General features: G+C 42.7%; 1 protein-coding gene across 6 annotated transcripts in view; it reads left to right on the forward strand.

The window, feature by feature from the left end:
• The window catches only part of cep295 (centrosomal protein 295), a 22,822-nt gene continuing 4,766 nt past the window's right edge, over positions 1 to 18,056 (forward strand). Inside the window, exons 1-22 of one of the 6 annotated variants that reach the window (XM_036000997.1) lie at positions 1 to 400; positions 879 to 1,079; positions 1,363 to 1,487; positions 1,587 to 1,680; positions 1,959 to 2,072; positions 2,163 to 2,303; positions 2,756 to 2,939; positions 3,139 to 3,318; positions 3,596 to 3,832; positions 4,808 to 4,902; positions 5,580 to 5,792; positions 6,566 to 6,642; positions 6,949 to 7,752; positions 7,819 to 8,008; positions 9,426 to 9,609; positions 9,983 to 10,195; positions 13,979 to 14,215; positions 14,343 to 14,440; positions 15,332 to 15,428; positions 16,154 to 16,369; positions 16,817 to 16,965; positions 17,480 to 17,930. In XM_036000997.1, the coding sequence (XP_035856890.1) occupies positions 302 to 400; positions 879 to 1,079; positions 1,363 to 1,487; positions 1,587 to 1,680; positions 1,959 to 2,072; positions 2,163 to 2,303; positions 2,756 to 2,939; positions 3,139 to 3,318; positions 3,596 to 3,832; positions 4,808 to 4,902; positions 5,580 to 5,792; positions 6,566 to 6,642; positions 6,949 to 7,752; positions 7,819 to 8,008; positions 9,426 to 9,609; positions 9,983 to 10,195; positions 13,979 to 14,215; positions 14,343 to 14,440; positions 15,332 to 15,428; positions 16,154 to 16,369; positions 16,817 to 16,965; positions 17,480 to 17,930 (4,399 nt within the window). In that variant the 5' untranslated portion in view covers positions 1 to 301. Of the gene's footprint in view, positions 401 to 878; positions 1,080 to 1,362; positions 1,488 to 1,586; positions 1,681 to 1,958; positions 2,073 to 2,162; positions 2,304 to 2,755; positions 2,940 to 3,138; positions 3,319 to 3,595; positions 3,833 to 4,807; positions 4,903 to 5,579; positions 5,793 to 6,565; positions 6,643 to 6,948; positions 8,009 to 9,425; positions 9,610 to 9,982; positions 10,196 to 13,978; positions 14,216 to 14,342; positions 14,441 to 15,331; positions 15,429 to 16,153; positions 16,370 to 16,816; positions 16,966 to 17,479; positions 17,931 to 18,056 lie in introns of all 6 variants that reach the window. The other 5 variants (XM_031304150.2, XM_031304151.2, XM_031304149.2 and 2 more) reach the window with 5 other exon arrangements.

The following is an 18,056-nucleotide window of genomic DNA, read 5'->3' on the forward strand; positions in this document are numbered from 1 at the left end:
CCGGATGTGATGTTTAGGACAAAAGCGTCACTGTTTTTTTTTTCAGGTTGGCAGCATTTCTGGCGATAAACAAAACATAGTGTTGATTTAGCTAGTCTTCTTGCGCTACTTTTTCCTAAACCTAACCTACTGTTAGATGGCTGTCTAAGTCGTAATGGTTGTAAATATACGCAACACAATGAAGCTAATATAAACTAACGTTAGCTAATATCAACTAGCACGGCTAACGTAGCTAACGCTAGTTGGTTAGTTGTTAGCGACCTGCTTTTTGGGGAAATGTCCACCAGCATATTTGAGGAAAATGAAGAGAAAAGTGGCCAAATTAAGACTGAGTCCTAACGAAGAGGCTCGGATAATACGAGAGGAGCATGAAAGGAGGAGAAAACTTCGAATACAGCAGGTAAGCTAATGTCAGATGATAATAACGAGTTCATTTCAGCGATTTTTCAGCTTCACTTTTTTCTCAAAATAACGAGTTAGTACCGTTAACGTTATCCTAAAATAATGAGTTAGTATCTTAAAAGAATGAGTTAGTATCTCAAAATATTTTGTGTTGTGTTTTTTTTTTTTTAAACACTTTATTTGTACTTTTCCAATTATCACATAAAACAATCGTATTCTCTATTTTACAAATAACCATAGAAAAACAATCCCAACAAGAGAAAGACAAAGACAGACCAGACCCAAAATCAACCTGACAGACTTGTCACAGACAACAGACGGAAAAAAAAAAAAAAAAAAAGTACACCTAACATTCCTTATGTGTTTTTAAAAGTTTTTTTAAGCTACCTTTATGAAAACGCCTCTCTGAATAGTTTTCAAAAGCATTTGTTATTTTGAGACTGAGTGTGCGTGTATATTTTTGCATTGACCTCCAGGTGCGGGAGCAGCAGCGGTACATCGCTCTGCAGATCCGCCGAGAGGTTGAGCAGAGGCGGCAGCGTGAGCTGGAGCAGCTGGAGGAGGAGCTGAGGAAGGACTGGGAGCGACAGCAGAGGGAGAAACTGGACACACTGCAGAATCTATACCAGGAGAGCCTCCAGCTTCTCGGTCAGGGACACAGGAGTGCAAAAGAACATGTAAGATAACATGTATGTTGCTGGTTGAACACAATACACCTGTTGAAGCTGTCACTACCCTTTGGAACATTTTAGCCACTGTTGAGTTAGTTGCTCAGTGCAAACAATATGTAAGATGAATTTGGAGACACTGAAACTGACATTATCAAAGACCAAACCAAGGAGAACATCTGAAATGAAAATGTCAAGAAAACGCATCACATGATAACAACTTCACTAGAAGATGAACAAAGTGTCCAAATCATTGAATTTTTGTGTAGTGATTTTGATTTCTTTGCACAAGGAACCCGACTTGGCCGCCATAGCTCAGAGGGAGGAGGAAAATCATGTCAAAGCAGAGGAGCGTTATCGAGAAGCCTTAAAGGATCTCAAATCACAAAGGCTTAAAGATAATGAGAGACAAAGCCGGTAAGCAGCATCACCAACATTTGCTTGAAAGACGTTTACTTGTTTTGAATTTGATCAGAATTAAATGAACATTAAGTCTATTCCTTTGCTTCTCTGTAGATCCATCAATGCCAGGAAGAAGGCACTACAGGCAGAAAAGGAAAGATCAGCAAAAGTGGCCAGCCTTCCACCGCCTCTTCCAAACCCCATTCAGGTGATTTGCCCAATCAGTAATATAATTTACACTTTTTTTCTGTTGGCCTGACACCACCTGGATTTAGCTGACTTTTCACTTTATGGTAAGAATCAGTCCGCGCCTGAGGCTATGTGAATGCATCCTAAGGCACGATCTCTCTATTTATCCTCCCAACACACAACTAAGCATTGCTACCGATCTGTTTTGTCTTATCCTGTTTACAAAGCTTTCCAAGTTACAAAGTTTAGGTTCTGGGTGGAGTCAAGGTAACCTTGTCTCGTTTCTCGTTCAATCAGAGCATTGATTCCAAGAAGCCACATGTAGTAAAGAAATCTGATGTAAGTGCCTTCGCTGCCACGCATTATCACATGCCTGAGAGCACAGTGGACAGAGAGGAAGACACAGAGCAGGTAATCCTCTGATTTATTGTATGCACTTAACCCCATGGTTTGTTTGTCTCCCTTTTATCAGAGTTGTCTAATCTGCACATGTGTCTACAGCCTAATGCACATGAGGGAGCTGAGCTGGAGGGGAGGAGACTGCAGGACTTACAGAGGGAGGAAAAGAGGAGGAGAGAAGAGCAGCTTGAGAAGGCTCATCTCCGAGGGAAAGAAGCTCTGAGGAGGGAACATCTCGTGCAGGTACAATTTATTTGTTACTTGATGAACAGATGAGACACCAACACTGAGCATGTGTATCTGACAGAAGATTTGCTCTGATTTACTTGCCATCACTGTTGCAAACACTGCTGACTGACAGCAAGACAACACCATTCACCAAAGTAAGAAGACTGACCGTAGTGGTTTGTATTGTATTAACAAAGACCCTGTTTACACTTGGTTTAAAAATGTGTTTTGGCGATCCGAGAACAAGTGGATGCAGGACGCATTTTAAAACCAAGTGTAAACAGCGTTTAATTGTTGCATTTGTGTCATAGCAACAGAACACCAGTTCCTAGTGCAGTCCTTCATAGGAAAATGAGTTAGTACCAGAATAAAACGTTTTCCCCTAAGCATGTAGTCTTGTATCAGAGTGCCAAGAGAGATCACAAATGTTTAGGGTGAATATACAATCTGTTTTTATTCTTTTTTAGGATCGTGAACGCTTGCTTGTTGAACTGGAGCACATGCAGCAGACAGACCTGCTGAGGAGGAGACAGCAGGTCTCACAAATGCCTCCTCAGATTTTCCAGCCTCTCTATAAGAGACAGGAGACAAGGGAGGACTTCCAGAGGGAGATAGAGTTTGCCTTTGAGGACATGTACACTGGAGAGAGGAGTAAGGACTGTTCAGGAGTAAAGTATTTACCTATGAATGTGTTTTGTAACAAATAATCACAAATGCAAGTATGTGTCATCGGATTTCAGTACTTTTAGCTTTTCTTAACATCCTGCAAATCATTTTGAAGTAGCCAGATATAGCATACATGTACAGTTGTAGAGGAGCCTTATTAAACCTCGGCTGTGTCTGATGCCAGGGGTTAAAGGAGATCTGGTGGTCCAGCTGGTACCCGAGCCTCTGCCAGCTCTGTCCACAGGCAGCCAGGACCAAGAGCTGGACGTCACACTGGATGAAATCGCCACACAAGAAACAAGGAGCCCACAACATGACACTGATCAGGATGCTGGAGGCACTGAGCAGGAAACATCTGCTCAAGGTGAAGAGAAGCACCACATACACATTAAACCTGAATGTATTTGTCTTTTAAGGGTTGTAACAAGATTTATTTTTTAAAAGTAAAGTGCCAGTTACTTTCTGGCATTTACACAAAACCAATAACGCAAATTGTGGTTTACTGTTATATATAAATTTAAGTTCAAGCCCCTTTACATTTACCAACCCTGAATACAATCTGACTGTCCTGTGTGATCTGCTTCTTGAAACTCATCTTTACTAAGCCAGAACCCGCATTCAGCGTTTTTCTTTACTTGCAGTGGAGCCGTCCAAACCTGCTCCAAGACGGGCGTTGAAGAAACTCCTGGATCGTATCAGGAGCCAGAGGAATCAGTGGACTGACCACAACAGTCACGTGCCTGCAGCCGATTCACCGACGGCCATCACCGATCAGATCCCAGAGCGGGACACAACCATCGACACGGGCTCTCTGACCAGCGAGGAGAAAGACACACTGCCCCCCGTCGAGCGTCCTGAGCCTGCCCCCTCACCCCTGGGTAAGTCACTCACTGTCAACAGCTGTATTACAATTCATCTTAGAAGGCCGTGCACAATGTGATACAGTTTCTGTTTTCTTCTTTCATTATTTTCACATTTTCCCCCCTATTTACACAAATGAATCTGGTCTTTGGCAAGCTCTATAATAATAGTGATTATTAATGCTATAAAAATGTGTTCTAAATGTGTTTTTATTTATATCTTCATCTATTTGTAAAATATAATTGTATGGTCAAAGTGATTCAGACTAGAGCCCGACCGATATATCGGCGGGGCTGATATTAGGCATTTTCCAAACTATCGGTTTCAGCATTTATAATAGCCGATAAATGAATATTTTAAAAATAAAATAAAAACGGACAAAACACCCTTCAACCATGTTCTGAGTGTTGGCGTTGCGTAGTTTGTCCACCAGAGGGCGATCTACAATGGCCCTGTTGGCTACACTTTGATTTATTTATTTTTGTTATTGTGTTTTTGTTCAAAGGACTTTTATACATTTTATTTATCAGAACTTTAATATATTTTGATGTTCTGTTGTGACAATAAAATAAAGAAGTTTATTTTTAAACTGCATTATCATATTATTTTAGTGAGGACTCATAAATAACTACAAATAACTAATGTTAGGGAAATCTGTTTATGTTTTGTTACGCGTTTCTGGATTTTTTTTTTTTTTTTTTTTTTTTTTTTTAAATATTGGCCGATATATCAGATCAAATCACCAAATATCTGTATCGATATTGGCCTTAAAAATCCCTTATCGATGGGCTCTAGTTCAGACTACTTCTAGGCTACGGAGTTATCCCAACTGTTTCTTTCTTTGGGGTTTTAATTCATTCTTCTAAAATTTGAAATCTATTCCTGTTTTTGTTTTCCAAACATACTGTACATCCCTGAGGCAAAAAGTTACAATACTTAGTTGTTGTAAGATAATAATTATTTTGTGTTTTTCTTGTATTTAATTGGACCAGCGTTGGAGACAACAGAACATTCAACTGCAGCAGATACTCTACTTCCTGATGTACTTGGCAACAGAATCCAAGAGTTTGAAGAACGAAAAAAAAGGGTATGTGTTGATTCCCATTTATATGATACAGAGCAGGAACTATTTTTGTAGATGTAAGCAGGTCCTAAGCAGGTAATCAGACAGGTGTAAATGCTTGTACTGTATACCCAGTGACAGTTGTTAGACCACATTAACATGGAGAAACATGCAGTGTTCAGTTATGCCTACTAAAATTGTAAATCACTCTTGTTTTCTTATTTGTGAAGGCACAGACGTTAATTTGATAGCTGCTTGTCTATCTGCATTCCACACACAAATTACATCAACAAATTAAGTTATAGGAAGCAGAAAGTTGATAATTGAGCGCTGAGTTTTACACTACACCAAGGTACTGTAATTTGATGCTTTGTCAGAGAGGTTATTCTGTATGTGTCTGGTTCTATTGTTATCCCAAAAGCTTCATGCGTTGTTTTTTTTTTCTGTGATTGGTTGGAATTCATTGATCCAGGTGTTCCTCATAACTTAAGTAGTCTAGCCTCTATCTGAAGGATGAGCGGGTTGAGCAGGGTGCAGTTACATCTCCCTCTGCGTTACAGTTTGTTCCTCCTTTGAACATGTTGTTTGATTTGTTTGGGCTCTCACTTTTCAGTCCAGCTGCAATCTCTCAACTTTTCTTATCTTTAAGACAACTGATGCCTCAAATGTTTTTTTCTTTTCTCATTTTTTTTTTTGTTCAGGAAGAGGAGCTCGAAAGGCAGAAGCAGCAGCAGGTGGTTTTGCTCCAGGAGCTGGAAGAGCAGAAAGCCAAATTGGAGCAGATGCTGCTTGAGGCCCAGCAGGAGAGAGAAGACTTGAAGGCGGTTGTGACACAGCGATTTCCTATTAACCAAACAGAACTACCCGTCCATGACCAGGAAGCCACCTCTGTCACCCCTGGTCTAGTCACCGAGGTAGGCTCTTTGATATAATATCAAAGATATCCTATGTTAACCTGTTCCCATATTTCCTTTTAATATTCCTGCCAAATTCAAATTATTTACAGGTATTGCTGTGTCATCCTTTTAAGATATCATAAAGTGTGGTCTGTCTAGAACAGGGGTGGCCAACCTGTTAGGTATAAAGAGCCACAAAAAAAAAAACGCACCATAGCAAAAAGCCACACAACACATGCACGTCCACACTACAACAGCAACAGTGTCTTCCAGATCTAATGACAGTCATAATACATAGCAGTTTTCATAGTTTTTTTTCTCACTTAGATTGACTCAGTGGGAAACCTGACAGTCTTTGTTATCCACAATCCTTTTCAGGTCTTGCTTGAACTCGGTTGTGGCCTCTCGAAGCAACTTTCTCAGTCATTTGTCACTAAAGGGGCTTTCAAACAATCAGATTCAGCAGTGAAAGGGTTAACGAGGAAGGTGATCTGTGGCCGCTGTTTTTCCTCAGGTTGCAGAATCTGTCCTCAAAACTCTGCTGCATTATTTTCCATTTTAAAATAATTGGCAAATGTATTGGCAGATGCATTCAAATGTGTTTTTTTTTTTTTACTTACTCAGAAAAGTTAAAAACAACAATCAACCAATGACACAGCCTCCAGCCACACAGTAAGAGCCTCACAGGAGCAGGCAAAGAGCCGCATACGGCTCAAGAGCCACAGGTTCGCCACCCCTGGTCTAGAACAATTACTTCAGTGATGGATAATTGCTACTTCTGCACTCTACAGCTGGTGCCTCCTGCAGGTGAAGATGACCACAACAGAAGGATTAGAGAATATCAACAGCGGTTGCTGGAACAAAACAGGTGTGTTTAAAGCCTGAACATAAACTACTTTTTTTGTTAACAATTCACATTCATCCCTTTTGCCATGTAGTTATTCTTTAAGTAGTATCTCAACATGTGACAGAATAATTAACCCTTCATATGTACTTAATTACTTTTACTGTCACTATATTTATCACAACCATTCCTTAAATAATACAGCTTTAGAGGATCTTAGTATAGGGATGCCGATGCTGTACAGATTTTAAAGTCCTTTAAGGCAGATTTGTGATGTTGGGCTGTTAAAATAAAAGTTGTATTCCTTTTGGACCACCTTTTTTATTTTAGAATTCACCAGAGGTCAGTGGAGGTGGCTCGTCAGCGCCTGGAGGAATACCAGCGAGCTCTACGAATTCGTCACAACATGGCCGCCACATCGTCGCTATCTGCTGTTGTGCCTTCAGTCCTCATTCGCCCACGTCTGCACAGTGCTCAGTCTGTGCATCTTCCAGCTCCTCTGCTACTCCCTACAACTCCTGCAGTGCAAGAATACACCCACACCAAATCACAAACCTCTGTGGAAGTTCCCACAAGAGAGTCTGACATGTTGGCTTCACATTCGCGACTTCCTAGCTCCACTGCAAGCGTTGGCTCCAAGTTGCTGTCAGATGAAGTTGAATCTATTGCGAGCAGTCAAAGGAACCAGAGACCAGATGTCACTGCCTGGCTGACTGACAACATAATGGAGAGAGTAACGGAGCACCTTAAAGAGAGATTGAGACCCTCCTCTGAGCCTTCCAAACTTTTCCCAACACATCATTCAACCGGCATCCCACTCCAGCCAACCTCTGAACCCATCCAAGCCATTAGCCCGATGAGCGTCACAGATGGTGCAACTCTGGTTCCAGGACATGCAGCGGTTATGCCTGGGACCTTGCTGCATGGCTCCCTGTGGACTGGGTCTCTGAACTCCAGAGAGAACGACGACATGGAGAGGCAGAGACGAGAACTGCAGGAGGCCCAGAGACGGGGGCTGCAGCAGAGACAGCAAGAGGAAGAGAAGCAGAGACGAGAGCTGCAGGAGGTCCAGAGAAGGGTGCTGGAGCAGACGGAGGCAATGGCGCTGCAGCAGAGACAGCAAGAGGAAGAGAGGCAGAGACGAGAGCTGCAGGAGGCCCAGAGACGGGGGCTGCAGCAGAGACAGCAAGAGGAAGAGAGGCAGAGACGAGAGCTGCAGGAGGTCCAGAGAAGGGTGCTGGAGCGGAGGGAGGCAATGGCGCTGCAGCAGAGACAGCAAGAGGAAGAGAGGCAGAGACAGGAAGAGCAGCGACAGAGACAGCAAGTGGAGATGGAGCAGATCAGGAGGCAAAAGGAGACATTGCAAGCTCTGATTCATACTGATGCACAAGTAAGTGAGGGGACTATTATGGCCCTGGTGTTTCTGTTGTAGTACAGTAGACAGTATGGTTTCTACACAAAACAAAGATAAAACAGAAGTAATAAGTAGAAAGATCCCCTTTAGCTGGTTTGAGCCTCCTTTAATTGCAAGAATAAACTCTGCTCAAGAGCCCTTTTTAAATATATTGTGGGGTGACCCGACCTCTAGCTCACCCAGTGAGAGCGTGCGCCCCATGTAGGCAGAGTCCTTTGCAGCGGCCCGGGTTCAAGTCCGACCTGCGGCCCTTTGCTGCGTGTCATCCCCCATCTCTCTCCCACCTTTCCTGTCTATTCACTGTCACTATCTAATAAAGGGGAAAAGCCCCAAAAAATTATCTTAAAAAAATAATAATATTGCAATAGAACCACAGCGTGTGTGTGTGTGTGTGTGTGTGTGTGTTGAGCGATGATGTAAAATTACCGAACCTGAAATGTATTTAATTAAAAATGCATTCATGATGGTTTCTACACTTGAACTGAGCTGTGTGTGTGTGTGTGTGTGTGTGTGTGTGTGTGTGTGTGTGTGTGTGTGTGTGTGTGTGTGTGTGTGTGTGTGTGTGTGTGTGTGTGTGTGTGTGTGTGTGTGTGTGTGTGCGCACTGAGCGATGATGTGAAATTACCTGACCTGAAGTGTATTTAATTACAAATACATTCCATGATGGTTTCTACACTTGACCTGAGCTCAGTCAGTACATTTATACATGCGCACCAATATTCCACTATTATTCCAAATATGACAATATTCCCAATTTGATACAGGTCCTGTATGTACGAATAAGGCCTTTTTCCAAATATAGCATTTTCTGATTAAGACGTGGGATATTCCGGTATTATTCAGGTTTTAGAGGCATTGTTTGGACATGTATACAGCGCATTCGGAATATGCGTCTCAATCGGGGGGGTTTTACCACAGGCTTGCGGTCAGCTCTGTGCGTTGCTGTGGTTGCTGTACACAAACCAACCAGCCAACCGTTTGCAAGGCTGCAGACCTGATAAGAAGGAGAAACACAGCTACTTGTAATCATTATCAAAGACTTGGAGATCAACAGGTTTTTGGATATGTGCAAACATCGCTACGTCGACCTTTTCAAGAAGCTGGTTGAAGGAATGAAAGAGGGACGCTGTGTTCGCACTGTCCAACAAGTCCGCCACCGCTGGTACACTTTGAAATAATCCTGTTTTGCACGGCTACATGTAAACAGGGATATTAGTGGAATATATACTTTCATTAGCCATGTAAACAGCTTAGTCAGAATATCGTTTTTTTTTTTTTGGGGGGGGGGGAATTAGGGAAAAAACAGGAATATTATGTGCATGTTAACGTACTGAGTGAGTCTGTGTTCAAGTATGGGGAAAATAACTTTTCTGATGCATTTTCTTACCCACAGCCAGTTCCAGAGGCTGCCAGTGAAGTGTTAGTTTCAGAGAACATCGGTCAGACCCGCCTGAAATTACTTGCATCCCTGCTGAGAGCTATAGAAGAGTCTAACGGGGGAACTTTATCACACCTAGAAGACCCTCAGGAGAGAGATGGCTCCTCTCCGCAGCCGCCATCTAACAGTGGTGAGACAGGTAACTGACATGTTAGATTGCACATAGTTTTTTTTTCTTCACATAATTTCCATTTAACTTCAGAATGGAAAACCTTTTCCACTTAGTTTATTTAACCTTTGATTTTTGTGATCTTTCCAAAACGTGCCATGTTGTCCCTTGCTGTTTTATTCAGTACAGGTTATTAAAATTAATTGAATGGATTTACACATTTCCCATTAAACTAACTACTAAAACATTGTTTTAATGCTAGTAGCATTTAAATACAAAACTGTACTTCTGAATAATTGATTGTGTTGCACTTCCATTTCAAATTAAATGGCCTGCACTTAAAGTAACCGTAAAAACGGAGTATCATCAAATTTGTAGAGTTAATGTTTTATTTTCCATTTAGATCTCATATCTCGGAGCAATGTTCCTACTGGACCTGCCCCGGTGTCAGTCCTCCCCTCAGGACTCCTCCTCCCTCCACCTCCTCCTCCTCCTCGAGCAGCAAAGCCCCCGGTGACCCGCGTCAGGCCTGGCATCATGGACATGATGACTGAACAACATGAGCTTAGTGCCATTCAAGAGGTGGAGACACCAGCCGACACCAGCCAAGTCACAGGTCAGATCAGCAGTTCTGGTTTGTTCCGTCCTCTGCCACACCACACCGTCCTCTGCCACACCACACCAGGAGCGTCTCAGAAGCGGAGCATCTTTCATGCCCGACTCACAGATTTGTGTGTGTGTGTGTGTATATATATATATATATGTATATATATATATATATATATACACACACACACACACACACACACACACACACACACACACACACACACACACACACACACACACAATGAGGGGGAAAAAGTATTTGATCCCCTGCTGATTTTGTACATTTGCCAACTGACAAAGAAATGATCCGTCTATATTTTTAATGGTAGGTTCATTTGAACAGTGAGAGACAGAATAACAACAAAAGAATCCAGACAAACGCATGTCAAACAAGTTATGAATTGATTTGCATTTCAATGAGGGAAATAAGTATTTGACCCCTCTCAATCAGAAAGTTTTCTGGCTCCCAGTTGTCTTTTCTACAGGTAACAAACTGAGCTTAACCTAATCTGTCCAAGGATGTCAGGGAAAAGATTGTAGACCTACACAAGGCTGGAATGGGCTACAAGACCATCGCCGAGCAGCTTGGTGAGAAGGTGACAACAGTTGGTGCGATTATTCGCAGATGGAAGAAACACAAAAGAACTGTCACTCTCCCTTGGTCTGAGGCTCCATGCAAGATCTCACCTCGTGGAGTTGCTATGATGATGAGAACGGTGAGGAATCAGCCCAGAACTACACGGGAGGATCTTGTCAATGATCTCAAGGCAGCTGGGACCTTAGTCACCAAGAAAACTATTGGTAACACACTATGCCGTGAAGGGCTGAAATCCTGCAGCGCCCGCAAGGTCCCCCTGCTCAAGAAAGCACATGTACAAGCCCGTCTGAGGTCTGCCAATGAACATCTGAATGATTCATAGCAAAACTGGGTGAAAGTGTTGTGGTCAGATGAGACCAAAATCAAGCTCTTTGGCATCAACTCAACTCGCCGTGTTTAGAGGAGGAGGAATGCTGCCTATGACCCCAAGAACACCATCCCCATCGTCAAACATGGAGGTGGAAACATTATGTTTTGGGGGTGTTTTTCTCCTAAGGGGACAGGAAAACTTCACCGCATCAAAGGGACGATGGACAGGGCCATGTACCGTCAAATCTTGGGTGAGAACCTCCTTCCCTCAGCCAGGGCATTGAAAATGGTTCGTGGATGGGTATTCTAACATGACAGTGATCCAAAACACACAGCCAAGGCAACAAAGGAGAGGCTCAAGAAGAAGCACATTAAGGTTCTGGAGTGGCCTAGCCAGTCTCCAGACCTTAATCCCATAGAAAATCTGTGGAGGGAGCTGACGGTTCAAGTTGCCAAACGTCAGCCTCGAAACCTTAATGACTTGGAGAACATCTGCAGACAGGACTGGGACAAAATCCATCCTGAGATGTGTGCAAACCTGGTGGCCAACTACAAGAAACGTCTGACCTCTGTGATTGCCAACAAGGGTTTTGCCACCAAGTACTAAGTCATCTTATCATATAGTGTATATATAGTATCTCATATATATATACAGTGAGGAAAATAAGTATTTGAACACCCTGCTATTTTGCAAGTTCTCCCACTTAGAAATCATGGAGGGGTCTGAAATTGTCATCGTAGGTGCATGTCCACTGTGAGAGACATAATCTAAAAAAAAAATCCAGAAATCACAATGTATGATTTTTTAACTATTTATTTGTATGATACAGCTGCAAATAAGTATTTGAACACCTGTCTATCAGCTAGAATTCTGACCCTCAAAGACCTGTTAGTCTGCCTTTAAAATGTCCACCTCCACTCCATTTATTATCCTAAATTAGATGCACCTGTTTGAGGTCGTTAGCTGCATAAAGACACCTGTCCACCCCATACAATCAGTAAGAATCCAACTACTAACATGGCCAAGACCAAAGAGCTGTCCAAAGACACTAGAGACAAAATTGTACACCTCCACAAGGCTGGAAAGGGCTACGGGGAAATTGCCAAGCAGCTTGGTGAAAAAAGGTCCACTGTTGGAGCAATCATTAGAAAATGGAAGAAGCTAAACATGACTGTCAATCTCCCTCGGACTGGGGCTCCATGCAAGATCTCACCTCGTGGGGTCTCAATGATCCTAAGAAAGGTGAGAAATCAGCCCAGAACTACACGGGAGGAGCTGGTCAATGACCTGAAAAGAGCTGGGACCACCGTTTCCAAGGTTACTGTTGGTAATACACTAAGACGTCATGGTTTGAAATCCTGCATGGCACGGAAGGTTCCCCTGCTTAAACCAGCACATGTCAAGGCCCGTCTTAAGTTTGCCAATGACCATTTGGATGATCCAGAGGAGTCATGGGAGAAAGTCATGTGGTCAGATGAGACCAAAATAGAACTTTTTGGTCATAATTCCACTAACCGTGTTTGGAGGAAGAAGAATGATGAGTACCATCCCAAGAACACCATCCCTACTGTGAAGCATGGGGGTGGTAGCATCATGCTTTGGGGGTGTTTTTCTGCACATGGGACAGGGCGACTGCACTGTATTAAGGAGAGGATGACCGGGGCCATGTATTGCGAGATTTTGGGGAACAACCTCCTTCCCTCAGTTAGAGCATTGAAGATGGGTCGAGGCTGGGTCTTCCAACATGACAATGACCCGAAGCACACAGCCAGGATAACCAAGGAGTGGCTCTGTAAGAAGCATATCAAGGTTCTGGCGTGGCCTAGCCAGTCTCCAGACCTAAACCCAATAGAGAATCTTTGGAGGGAGCTCAAACTCCGTGTTTCTCAGCAACAGCCCAGAAACCTGACTGATCTAGAGAAGATCTGTGTGGAGGAGTGGGCCAAAATCCCTCCTGCAGTGTGTGCAAACCTGGTGAAAAACTACAGGAAACGTTTGACCTCTGTAATTGCAAACAAAGGCTACTGTACCAAATATTAACATTGATTTTCTCAGGTGTTCAAATACTTATTTGCAGCTGTATCATACAAATAAATAGTTAAAAAATTATACATTGTGATTTCTGGATTTTTTTTTAGATTATGTCTCTCACAGTGGACATGCACCTACGATGACAATTTCAGACCCCTCCATGATTTCTAAGTGGGAGAACTTGCAAAATAGCAGGGTGTTCAAATACTTTATTTTCCTCACTGTATATATATATATATATATATATATATATATATATATATATATATATATATATATATATATATATATATATATATATATATATTCTCTCTCCAAGCACTTTACAGAACAGTTACATGTTTATTAGGCTAGTATCTACCTTCCATTTCAAGCACTCCTGTAATTAAACTCCATACCTTCTCTTTTCTGGTGTTGTCTTTATACAAAATATTTGTAATGTCTATTATGTTTTGCCACCTCCAAGTTGAGTCTCTCGTCGTCCGTGGTGTTGTGGAGGAGACATATACGACATTGGGGGGTGTCTTTTAGTAAATACACTCGCTGTTTCACTTCCTACCCGGCTGTTTGAACGGCCCGCGGCTCGCGTGAAAATAGACCTGCTGCGTATCTTTAGCGAAGAGGAGAGACGCTTCACGCATGCTTCTGGGACGCTCCGTGGCGCGGCTGGTGGAATATCAAGCATTGACTTGAATGGCAGCGATTGCTCGCGGGGGTCACAGCACCTCCGGAACGCGGCATAGACGCTCCAGGTGGAAAATAGGGTTAACAGATTATTTTCACCACACACGTGTGACGAGCTATGGACAGGAATATCAGTTAATTGAGTTGTTGATGTGTCCTATCTTCAGGTCCAGAGGATAGTGTCAAGGTTCCTCCACACACTGTGGACGGGGATCTGCAAGAGGATTCCGAGTCGTCTGTGGCCTCTGACACGTCCCAGCAGACACCCTCTTGGTCCAGCAGTGGGCAGCGGACTGCTGAACGATCAACCGGCTCTGGAACAAGCTCAGGGAGATCCAGCAATGTCATCTGGAGAGAGAGGCAGCTGATGGGGGCAGGAACATCTCCAGAATCCTCAGAGTCTGGTATGTAGATGGCAGGTGAAGAGTGATGAGATGAAGAATACAGAGGAGAGAAAAATGCTAGCATTTGATACATAATAATGGGGCAAAAATTAAGATATTTCCACTTGGTTGGAATATTGTTTTTCAGATTTAGTCCGAAGGATAATCTCACCACCTTCCTCTGACTCTGGGAGAGGAGCTGACTACTCCGGTCCTGCAATCACAAGTTACAGATCCCCCACAGAGGTAACCAGAACAACTGAAGATGTACTAAACTTAGTCCTTTCTTATCTTTTAAGTCATCAACATTGTGGCAAACCTATGCAGCAGATGCTGATAAGAAAGTTACAAGGGAAAGAACCGTTCTGGTCCATATGCAGTGATGGAGCATCTGGCTGCTCTCTGTTGGGAGATAATCTTTCTGTTTTAATATCATGTTGCAAATTGTCAACTTTAATGTAAGCGTTTTCCCTCTGTGAATTGCAGTTCGAGTGATGCTTTTGCATTGATTATGCACACATTTTGCCAGCATTCTACAGACACCAGTGATAATAGTACTAATTAGAAAATTAAAAAATGTCATTGCGTATTGGCATAGAGCTTTAATACTCTCTGAGGTTCATTGTAGATTAGTGATAAAACCAGCCAAATCTGAGCGCCTGGGCGATATCTGCCTCTGGTTTTGATTATGTTTGTGAAGCTTTTATATTGTGTCTCTGTCTGGCTTCCTTTTTATGGTGTGTATGGAAGAGTAAGTGCGAGTATGTGGGGGTGATGTTTTGTTTCTGTACACTGAGCGATGATGTGAAATTACTGGACCTGATGTGTGTTTGATTAAACGTACGTTTCATGAGGGTTTCTACACTTGAACTGAGCTCAGTGAGTCTGTGTGCATGTACATGTCTTTTTATTTTAAGTGTGTGTGTGTGTGTGTGTGTGTGTGTGTGTGTGTGTGTGAGCGTGAGCGTGAGCGAGCGATGATGTGAAATTACCCCACCTGAAGTGTATTTAATTAAAAATACGTTTCATGATGGTTTCTACACTTGAACTGAGCTCATTGAGTATGTGTACATGAATGGGTTCTCTAACCTGTTATGGTTATCTCCTTTACACATTTATTTTCTGTGTGTGTGTCAGTCTGCACCCAGGCCTCCTGATTCTGACTGCCTCTCCTCCACCACCATCTCCACCGGCAGCTACATCACCTCCGATCCTGAGCAAAACGTAAACACTGGTAAGGGACAGCAGGATCGCGTCTTGTGTCACGCGGTTCTTTTGTCGTCGTCTGTTCCTGATTTTTGACCATGTGGTTGATTGTGCTTTGACTCTTGTGTGAAATCTTGGAAAATGTAACGGAAGTATGAGAATTTCACAGTACGATAACCGTCTAAGAATAATATCATGGTATACGGTAGTACACAATTATCATCAGTTACAATTACCCTTAAAGGAATGAAAACGGAAGGGTTTTTTGGTTAAACAAAAGCTTTATTATGATTGAAACTTAAAGCCATTTTCTTATGAGAGTCATGAAAAAGTCTCCCTTTTAAAAAAAATAAAAAATTTCAATACCGTAGAGAAGCCGTCAATTTTCATACCATGGTATTCCATGAAACTGGTATACTGCTGCAACCCTAGCTGAAACAATGAAGTACCTTATTTTACCTTACCTTACCAACATGACTTGGCTCTTCATTGTTCACAAGAGAATCTGAGTGTGTGCCTCCAATTATTGAGCATTGTTGTGTGACCTGTTGGAATATGCTTCATTCTGCAGTCTGTTGAGTGCTGCTGTGCATGAATGTGGTTTTGTTATATTTATCATTTTTAAGGTGACAATATGTACACATGACCTTTTATTTAATGTGTATATACACCAGGCAACATGCTGATTGCGTTTCTAACTTTATTATAGCCTTAATCTAATCTTTTTTTCTTTTTCTCCCACTTCTTCATTAGATAAATCCCCGTCTCTGAGACGTTTAGAACGAGGAGCAGATTTACTCGACGTTTCCTCTCCAGCCGGTCAAAGCTACGGTGTTAAGGAAAGCTCGACTGAAGGCCATCCTGGTTTGGCTGTAGACTCTCTGTTTAATGACAGCAGCATCCAGCACATTATAGACCGATACACAAGGGAGCTAAACATCTCGCTCAGCACTGCTGGCAAAACCACAGGTATACAAATACTGCACACATTTACAAGAGTATCGTTTCTGTCTTCAGCTTGATAGATTGATGGCAGTTGCCGCATCTGTGTTAGTTTACTGCAATTATTTAAAACCCCTGAGTAAGTGTGATGGTAAAAGTTAAGATCGGTATGCTTTTAGCAAACTACTACTACTTTTTACAGTGTGTCTTGCGACCACGTCTGAAAATGTTTGTATATGTTCATACCGGCTACACTCAAAGGCAAGGCAAAGAAATCTGCATTCAAATAGAGGGGCGAGATGTGATAACCATACCACCATACGTCTCTCATCTAGGGCACTCAAGCTTTTTTACACACAAAAAGTGACGCATAGCGAGGTGTGCAGAGGTGTGATTCCAACAGCTGAAATGTGTGTTAGTGTTAGACTGCATCATGTTAGTACGGTGTCTTGTTTCTTGTTTGTTGGCCAGCAGACAGTGAATCCTCATATATGGAAGAAACCAGCTCTTCAGTTTCCCAGCAGTCTTTGGTTCGAGTCTCGGAGAGGAGAAGGGAGGATGAAAGCTCTACGCCTCATCAGTCTCTTCCCTCAGACACCGCAGGAGCACGGAGGAGTGGCCTGGTCAGTGACTCGCAGTCGTTATTTTTTTTTAATTAAAAGTCGTAACACTGATGTTTTTTGTGTCCACTTGGGGAAAATATTTTAACTTGTTAATAATTAAAAACAAACTTGTACTTTGGGGTGGCTTGTGGCCTGGAGGTAAAATGTTGCCCCACAACCACAAGGTTGGCGGCTCAATCCCAGTCAAAGTGTCCCTGAGCAAGACACTGAACCCCAAGTTGCTCCCCGGACGCTGTATGTATAGCTGTCCACTGCTCCTACTCCTAATACTAATACTTAGGATGGGTTAAATGCAGTAATAGAATTTCACTACATTGTACTGTGTGACGATTAAGGAATAAAGTTTGTTAAAGGATCTGCAAAAAGTATTATATGGTATTCTGAGCTTTAAACAGTTTGACTTTTGACTATGCATATTTTCCATTTTATTTCAGAACATATCATAAATGGAAGTCAGTTATAAATATTTTTGCTGTCAAATAAATACCCAACATTTTTTTTTTGTTTGCTACAGGAATGGGACAATACAGTCAATCCGATCCTGGAGCACTTCTCAGGCGAGGACACGTCAGCGGTTGTGGACCAAGAGCAGGACTCTTTCAGACCTCTGATTGGCCAGCTGGCAGACCAGTCATCCTGTCTCGCTGTTGACCCGAGGGACTCAGCCATGGAGCGCCTGGTCGGTCACCCATCGGCTCACTCGTCCATGATTGGTCAGCTAACCGGTCGGCCTGTTTCAATGAGCTTTGATCAAGGTGGATGGGATTCCACTCTGAGTCGAATGATTGGGCGTCTCTCCCATCAGTCCAGCTCTCATTGGCTGAGTGGTGGGCAGGACTTTTATGCCGGTCAGCTGATGGGTCAGATGCCATCGGAGCAGTCGACCACATGGTTGGATGAGAGCAGAATGAGACCGCTGGTCGGGGAGCTGGATGAGTCTGCGGGGCAGCACAGTGGAGGCTCAGGTAAAGAAAGTCGATGAGGACTCCACCCTAGTGATTAACTTAAATAAGTTCATGATGGCCATTTCCCATTGTTAAACAATTAATGGATAAATAGAAATTAATTAATCAAATGGACTGTTAGTTCAC

The sequence above is a fragment of the Sander lucioperca genome, chromosome 5 (assembly GCF_008315115.2).
Source record: "Sander lucioperca isolate FBNREF2018 chromosome 5, SLUC_FBN_1.2, whole genome shotgun sequence".
Lineage (NCBI taxonomy): Eukaryota > Metazoa > Chordata > Actinopteri > Perciformes > Percidae > Sander > Sander lucioperca.